The 8,327-nt window shown below is 49.2% G+C and overlaps 1 protein-coding gene across 1 annotated transcript in view; it reads right to left on the bottom strand.

Annotated features, from left to right (window-relative positions):
• Positions 1–6,647: 6,647 nt before the first annotated feature.
• CFAP221 (cilia and flagella associated protein 221) overlaps positions 6,648–8,327 on the bottom strand; it is an 81,517-nt gene continuing 79,837 nt past the window's right edge. Inside the window, exon 24 of the mRNA XM_081815489.1 lies at positions 6,648–6,834. Within this exon, the coding sequence (XP_081671615.1) occupies positions 6,726–6,834 (109 nt within the window). The 3' untranslated portion in view covers positions 6,648–6,725. The remainder of the gene's footprint in view (positions 6,835–8,327) is intronic.

Below are 8,327 nucleotides of genomic sequence, written 5' to 3'. Positions count from 1 at the left end.
GATAATAACAGCCAGTCTGTGTGCCTCAGAACATTGAGGATCATTGAGAAAATGCTTCACAAACTTAAAGCCCTAAAAAAGGAAGCAATTATAATTACTTGTAAAATGGAGCAACGGTAGTGAATTATCCTCCGGTTCTGTGGTTTTCTATTTCTCTGCTTTAGAGAGAGAGCTGAGATAATCTGAGTAAACACAAGAGAGAAGAAGCTGGCAGGTCTTGAGAGACCACTGTTTAACCCTGAGCTCCTCACTCATGCAGCCAACCTTCGACTATATCCACAATCCCTGGAGAACCGGGCTAACTAATCCCATAAGGAAGCCCCCAAACTTCATGGGGTCAGGGATTCCACTGAAGAAAATTTTCCTGTGGGATTGATCATGGAAGACAATGCATAGAAGGTTTCCTTGCCTTTTCCCATCTAAAGGTGGTCTGAAAAAAAGGAAGAAAAGCACAGACAGTATTCGACCTTTGAAGCTGGTTTGTTTCCTGGTGGAAATCTTCGGCCACAGTGTATTTGGGAAGCAGATGAGGCCTTTCTTGTGGCATCCACCAGGTGGCGCCAGATCCCCAACACAGTCACACAATACTCCCCAGGGCTGTAAAATGACCCTTGGAAGGCAGGGAGAGAAAACAAAAGAAATTGGCCCTCTTTTTAGGTGGGGAACCGGAGATGGATGTAAATACATGCACTGACAGGAGCCCAGCTTCAAAGCCGTGTAACAAGCCCTGAGCAGCAGTGCTGGGCGCCCAGGAAGGAAGGGGGAAGGAGTAGGTGGGGTTAGCCAGGGACTCACTAATGGCAGGCTGGACGTGCAGAACGAAGCAGTCGACAAAGTGGTGTTGAATCTGGGTGTTGAGGGCAGGGAGTCCCTGGAGCACCAAGGCCGGGCCCCTCCCTCCTCTGTAGTGGCAGAGACTAGGTGCCTAGATGAAAGACTTAACCCCTACCTTAGAGGGGGGTGCAGTGCCAGAGAACCGGCGGCCAACGGGAGCCAGGGGAAGTCTGAACTGGGATGGGAAGGCCAGAAGGTGTTGGAACAGCACCTTAGGAACAGCAAGGGCCAAGGCTCAGGGTGTGCCCGAGCGGGCTGTGTTTGGGGAACTTCTGAGAGGCGAGAGTGTGGAGGAGGAATGCAGAGAGGAGAGTGGGGTTCTCAGTTCCAGAGAGATGTACGAAAATTACCAATTCGGAGGATAAACCAGAAACTGAAGAGCCTGGTTACCTACAGGGTGGGGATGAACGGGGTGGTAAGATGAGGAGGGACAGACCCTTCCCCGAGCATCTTTTTGTGTGGCTCTGGCTCTCAGAACCATGGTAATGTTCCGCAAACCCTGTGCATACCCTAAATATAAACAAATAATTAAACCCAACTAGGATGTGGGGGAACCACGGATGGAATATAAACAGGAACAGACGAGCCTAACTCGATCCCAAATGCATGGCGTAACCACATGAACAAGAGTGGAGAAAAAAAAATAAAAGCCTTACCTTCGGAAAACTGTATTTTAATTGGACTCTGTAATGCTAAAGACAAGAAGAAGGCAAATACTGTAATCTAGTTAAAACACGTGTTTCTCACAGGGAGATAAGTGAGCAATTCGGACATTCCTTCACGGATGTGCTAAAAGTGAACAAATAAACACACTGTAGATAATGAGAGTGGGGTTAATCACTGTGGGAGGAAAAAAAAAGTTACAAAGGAGTTAAAAGGAAGGCTGAAACAAACTGGTGATTAGAATCAGAAGGGGCGCCTGGGTGGCTCAGTCGGTTAAGCGGCTGCCTTCGGCTCAGGTCATGATCCCAGGGTCCTGGGGTCGAGCCCCGCATCAGCCTCCTTGCTCAGTGGGGAGCCCACTTCTCCCCTCTCCCTCTGCTGCTCCCCTTGCTTGGCTCACTCTGTGTCAAATAAATAAATAAAGTCTTTTAAAAAAATCAGAAGTATCAGTATCAATTTTATGTTCTTGATGTATACAGGGGGAGAGAGAGAGAGAGACAGAGATATGGATGTGTGTATATGTGTGGGTTGGTAAAAATACATCGATTTCCCAGCTCTGTCCACTGAGAGAGCCCAGAAGCAGAGACCCCAGGAGCAATGAGCACCTAGGTATTAGTTTCTAAGCATCCTTCATAATAACATCAACAAAAGGGTTTCTAGAGAAATAGTTGACTCCAGAGCTGAGGCAGAGAAAATACAAGATGAACCTGTAATATTTTTTTATTTTTTAAGATTTATTTATTTATTTTGAGAGAGAGGGAAAGAGAGAGAGGGGTAGGGGGGCAGGGGTAGAGGGAGAGGGAGAGAGAAACTTAAGCAGACTCCACACAGCATAGAACCCGATGCCGGATTGGATCATGGGACCCTGTGATCATGACCTGAGCCGAAGGCAGACGCTTCACCAACTGAGCCACTTAGGCGCCCCTGGAATATCTTTTAATAAAGTAAGGAAGTACTTTGGAAAGGATGGGGGCACGCTGACAGGGCACGGAGTGAAGCTGAAGGAGTTCCCATTGGCCAAAGCTGGAACAATTTGAGCAACAGAATAAAGGATAGTGTTGTATTATAGCACATATAATAAAATAAACATCCATTATTCCATTCTGATAGAAATAAACACTGAATACTAACTAAATAAATAAACAAGTGAGGGAGAAGGGCGCTCATGGAAATCATCGATAGAAGATTATCAACGGCGCTATGACAATTTTAATTTCCGGTTTGGGATAATTGTGCCATAGTAGATGTGAACGTCAGGGAAAGCTGGATAAAGTATCCATGGGACTCTCCGTATGAAGTTTGCAAGGTTTCCTTAAGTCTGATATGATTTCAAAATAATTTTAAAAAATTACCGATGCCTAGGTCCCACCCTGTGAGGTAAGGGGCTCTCCTATTTTTGAGCTCTTGTTAATGCCAGGTATACTTTTCACACTTCCTAATTTACACTTTTCACACTTCCTAATTTTCACACTTCTCCCCATTGTGGGGGACAGCCCATGGCGAATGGCGTACCGGAGACTGCGTACCAGGAAATGGAAGTTCGGACATGTTCAGAGAGCCCCACTGTCAGAGAGGAGCTGAGATTTGTCTGCAACCAATCAGCACCAAGGCCAGGCTCTCCCCGCTTCCCCGAAGGGAGAGAAGAGGTTGTCAAAGAAAACTAGAGATGGAACATGGAGAAGCAATGGCCTGGAGCCCCGTTGTAAGCAATGTGGACTTTATCCTAGAGGCCAGGACTTCTCAACTCTGGCTGCACAGCAGATCCATCCAGGGAGCTTGAAAAACTGTTACTACCCGAGTCCTACCCCAGCTGGTCTGAGCTGGGTCTGAGCTAGGGCTCAGGCTTCGTGTGTTTACGGTCTCCAAGTGCTTCTGACGCACAGCCAGGCTGAGATCTCTCTATCCAAGAAGAGCAGCAGCATCATTTCCCAGAATAAAGCCTGGCCCTGGACGCCTGGGTGGCTCAGTCGGGGAAGCGTCTGCCTTCAGCTCAGGTCATGAGCCCAGGGTCCTGGGATTGAGCCCCGCATCGCTGAGTGGGGAGACTGCCTCTCCCCCTCCCTCTGTGATCTCTCTTGCTCTCTCTCTCTCAGATGAATAAATAGAATAAAGCCTGGCCCACCGTCCACCCCATGTCCCAGCCGTAGAGCACGGCCCTTACCCTGCAGATGCCTGGCTTAGGGTGGCGGGCAGGGGAGCTGTCCCCCAGGGGAGCCCTGCTTTGCACCTTTCTTCCCTGATTCCAGCAGGAGCACCCACGTTTGTTGTCCTCTGCTGGTGTCACAAGATGCCTGACTCTGGGATGAGCCCGACCAGCCCGCCCTCACAAAAGGCTCTGGTGCCAGACGGCAGGAGTTCCGATTGGGGCATTCTGGTGCCAGCTTTCTCTCATGGTCTTCATTCCACCCCTGCTCCTATGGCCAGTTCTCCACACGGGCCCTTAAAGTGTGTTTAAAACAGAAAATAGCTCCTGTTACTCCCCTGCTCAAAACTCTCCAAGGACTCCCTGACTTAGGATGAAATCCCAAATCCAAAGTCCTGGCGGCAAGATCCTGCGTGGCCAGCCTCCTGGCCACCTCTGTGTTCCTTCCCTACCCCTTTCCCTGCAGCTCCCTCTGCTTTAGCTACCTGGGCCTTCTTCTCCCTAGTCCTCCTGCAGGCCACACGCACTTCCTCTGAGGGCCTCTGAACATGATGTCCCAGCTGCCTGGACGGCTCTGTCCCCAAATGACAGCCGGCTTGCTCCTTCCTGTGGTCAGGTCTCTCCTCAGGGACGCCTCCTCTGAATGGCTCTTGCAGCCAGTCCCTCTCCCCGTGCCATATGTTAGTCTTTCTCTGTAGCACTTCTCACACCCTGGTTTTCTATCACACATGTAAAGTCTGGTTTTTGTTGATGGTGTGTCCCCTTTGTCACAGGGCAGGCTTGGGGTAGTATCCCTTGCTGGACCTGGATCCAGGCCCAGCTCTTGGATGGCCCTCAGTAACTCTTTTGAATTTTGTGCATATGTGTGTACATCTTTGTGTGTGTGTGTGTGTGTGCGTGTGTGTGTGCCATACCCAGGCCACTCTGCCCTCCTCCACCTGGAGAACCACTATGTATCCAGTCATGGTGGCGTGAGCCTCTGGCCCCACAGCAGATGGACGTCCATCCAACAGCAGCCTGCAGGACACCGAGCTGGGGCAGTCAAAGGTCTTGGCTCCTTAGCGCTCATCAGGACCAGTCTCTGGGGCTGAGGAGGACTCCCCAGGGGGCTTGGCCTTATCCTGGGAGGAAAAAGGAACCCCTGGAAGGCGAGTGTGACATTCTTGTTATGGGTGGGATGGGAGATAAAAATTGTGAACTTCGAAGAGTAAAAGTAATGTGACCTCCTTGTGTCCCTTAAGCAGACGAAGCAGGACAAATTGGTAGCGTAAGAAAGGAGGAGGAGGCGGTGGGTCTGTTGTGGGTCGTTGTGGGTGACTCCAGAAAGAAGACTCTGGTGTCCCAGGCCGAGGCCGGCAGGGTCGCTGTCTCCCACTGCCCCTCCTGCCCAGCACAGCTGACCGAGCTGGAGTTCTGGGCGCCTGAAGAGTCCCTCCCTGATTCTGCCAGGCCTCGGGGTCGCACGGGCCTTGTGGGTTTTCACCAGCTTGAGGAACCCCCTGGCTTCTGGGATCCTCGGGATTCTCTGCCCAGGAGGATGTGAGGACTCAAAGAGCTGACCCATAACAGGGGGCCTGGCACGCGGCAGACTCCAGGGGAAAGGGACTGTCGTCCCCGTTCAGAAAGCCTGCCTCACACCTCGCACACGACTTCCACGTTAACCTCTGCCTCTCCGCCTCAGGCAGCCATCCCATCATTCATTCGCACAGCATCTCTCACAAGACTGCTGGGCGTTGAACGCTGTTGGCAGATTCGGCAAATACAAATGTAGGATGCCCAGGTAAATATGAATTTCTGATAAACAATGAATTTTTTTTTTAGTGGAATATGTCCCAAATAGTGCATACATACCCTATTGGGATATATTTACAGTAAATATGATTTGTTGGATATCCGAAAGTCAGTTTCAGTTCAGATACAACACAGTTGTATCTGTCAACCCTAGTTTTGAGGGAAGCCATGGCGTCCCCCTGGTGCTGTTGGTGTCTCCCTCCCTCTCTCTCCACAGCGCATTCCCCACAGGGACCTGGCCTGTAACTGAGTGATGAAAACCTCTGTTTCGCACATGGCCTGGGCTGGTCTTTGAGAACACCGAAGAAATGACCCAGGCTCGCGTGTGTACCTATTATACTGACAACGAGAAAATGGTCATTAGCAACATTTAATTGTCTAGCACATGTGAATTGCCTCAAACACACCGTAGCTAGGGTCCTGTCCCTGTCCCAAAAAAGAGTTTTGGTTTCATGATGGGAAACCAATCCCAGAAAAAAGACCAGAATCAATGAGTTAATGAAGAGCCCTTTCAAAACTGTGCAAATAGTCTGATATCAGCTGCTTAAATGTATGCACAGAAAAAGGGATGGAGGGAATACCTCCAAATATACTCGGATAATTATGGGTTGTTAGCCTATAACCCAAATGCCCTCAGTCTTCCCAGCTTGTGCAAATGAATGGGGTCCTGTTAACAAACACAATCAGAATGCCTGGTTTTCACTGCTGTGTTCAGAGAGACTCCTGACCCAATGGCAATGACCTTCTGCCTCAGGTGTTTCTGAGAGTTTCCAGAGGGATATTGTCCAGTTGCTTCCAAACCAGTCTGCAAGCTCGAGTCCCCCGTAGCATCCCCCTCCACTTCCAGTCCCTGCTCTCGAGTGTGGGCAGTCACCTAGATGCTTGGGGAGCCAGCGTCCTCATGAAGGCTGGGGTGCTCAGGGTCGAGGGGCTACTTCCATGCAGAGGTGAGAGAGCAGCCCCGCTCCGGACCCGCCTACCTCTGGCCCCCGCACTACACCACCCGCAGAAGGCCATCGGCACCAGCGCTGGGGCTCTCGGCGCGGTGGCTGGCTCGTAGCTTGCTCCAGAAATCTTGGTGCCAGCACCCAATCTTGCACCAAGGAGCTTCCAACACTGCCATCCTACAGGTGACATCTTATTTTTCAAAAGAAAAATGATCACTTACAAATGTATTCATCATCTACATTTCAATTTTATTCTCTAGAGAGTTTAATTCCAAAAACGACTGGAACGTCAATGGACACAGTGACCGGCAGAAAGCCAAAGAGAGGAACTGACCTCCTGGAGACTTTTATCGTAGAATCAGGTACGAGTTGAGAGCTTTGCCCCGCAGAATCTTCATCTCCTCCTGCACCTTTTCTCCTGACTTCTCCATTGGCTGTGCTTGTTCTTTGGCCTCCCTGCAGATCAGACACCCGACAAGGACACATTAGGGCACTTGGTGACAGCTCACCCACGTGCGCCGGATGCTGGCTCAGGATTGCAGGGATAGTGAAGCCTGGAGGACTTGTTTTATTTATTTTTTTTTTAAGATTTTATTTATTTATCTGAGAGAGAGTGTGTTGAGCACAAGCAGGAGGAGGGGCAGAGGAAGAAGCAGACTCCCCACCGAGCAGGGAGCCCGACGCCAGGCTTGATCCCAGGACCCTGGGATCATGACCTGAGCTGAAGGCAGACGCTTAACCAACTGAGCCACCCAATGAATCCTGGAGGACTTGTTTTATATGTTTTTATATAAGATTGATATCACATACATCTATTTTAAACTATACTTAGTGATAATTTAGTTACCAGTGAAAATACTTGGCTGGTAAGTGATTCAAACGTGGCTTCTGATGTCAGCTACACGAGTTTCTTAGCATGGCCAAGTCATCTCGGGGTCCTGGGATCGAGCCCCACATTGGGCTCCCTGCTCAGCCGGAATCTGCTTCTCCCTCTCTCTCTGCCTGCCGCTCTGCCTACTTGTGATCTCTCTCTCTCTGTGTCAAATAAATAAATAAAATCTTTAAAAAAAATAAAAAAATAAAATGTTCCCTGATACATGTCATAAAAATATTAATTGGCATCATTTAATGGAAGCAACTTTAAATATATATATAGGTGATGTCTCCCTTTAAAGATGCTAATGGTTGAGTGATACTGTGGAAATTGAAGAAGTGTTGAATGATGTGTCAGCAACTGAAGTCACTCTCGCAGTTTCTTGGACATTTTATTCCCTTTAGTGGGTCTTGAGGGGGCTGAGATCACCACCAGGGCAGCAAAGGATCTCTTGGGTTAATTAATTATACAGCTGTCGGGGGCACCTGGGTGGCTCAGTCGTTAAGCATCTGCCTTCGGCTCAGGTCATGATCCCAGGGTCCTGGGATCGAGCCCCGCATCGGGCTCCCTGCTTGGCGGGAAGCCTGCTTCTCCCCTCCCTCTGTCTGCCGCTCCCCCTGCTTGTGTTCCCTCTCTCGCTGTGTCTCTCTCTGTCAAATAAATAAATAAAACTTAAAAAAAAAATTATACAGCTGTCGAGGGAGAACATATGATTCTTTGCATCCATGAAAACAGAATTTCCCAAAGACCAAATAGATAGTCTTCGTGGGAAATGAAACACCACTGATGTGTTCTTTCTGTTCTGTCCAAGTTCTGTGTGTGTATGTGTGTGACAGTGAGGATGCTGGTAGCTCCTGGCTGAGGCTGAAGGAGGTGAGAAAGGGACCGAGCAGGGACGGAGAAGACAAAACTGAGCATCGGATGATGCTTGATACGAGCTGAAGAGAATTTCGGAACCAATGAACTTTCCAAAACCATCTAGGGGATATCAACCTGTTGGAATACTCCCCAGCCAAGAAAATGATAATTATGTTGATAATTTTGACATGTGAAAAAAATGTACATAAAATAATCT

The sequence above is a fragment of the Leptonychotes weddellii genome, chromosome 3 (assembly GCF_054177405.1).
Source record: "Leptonychotes weddellii isolate Sample4059 chromosome 3, ASM5417740v2, whole genome shotgun sequence".
In the NCBI taxonomy this organism is placed as follows: domain Eukaryota; kingdom Metazoa; phylum Chordata; class Mammalia; order Carnivora; family Phocidae; genus Leptonychotes; species Leptonychotes weddellii.
Note: the sequence above shows the minus strand (reverse complement) of the source record. Positions and strands in the feature narration are given on the sequence as shown.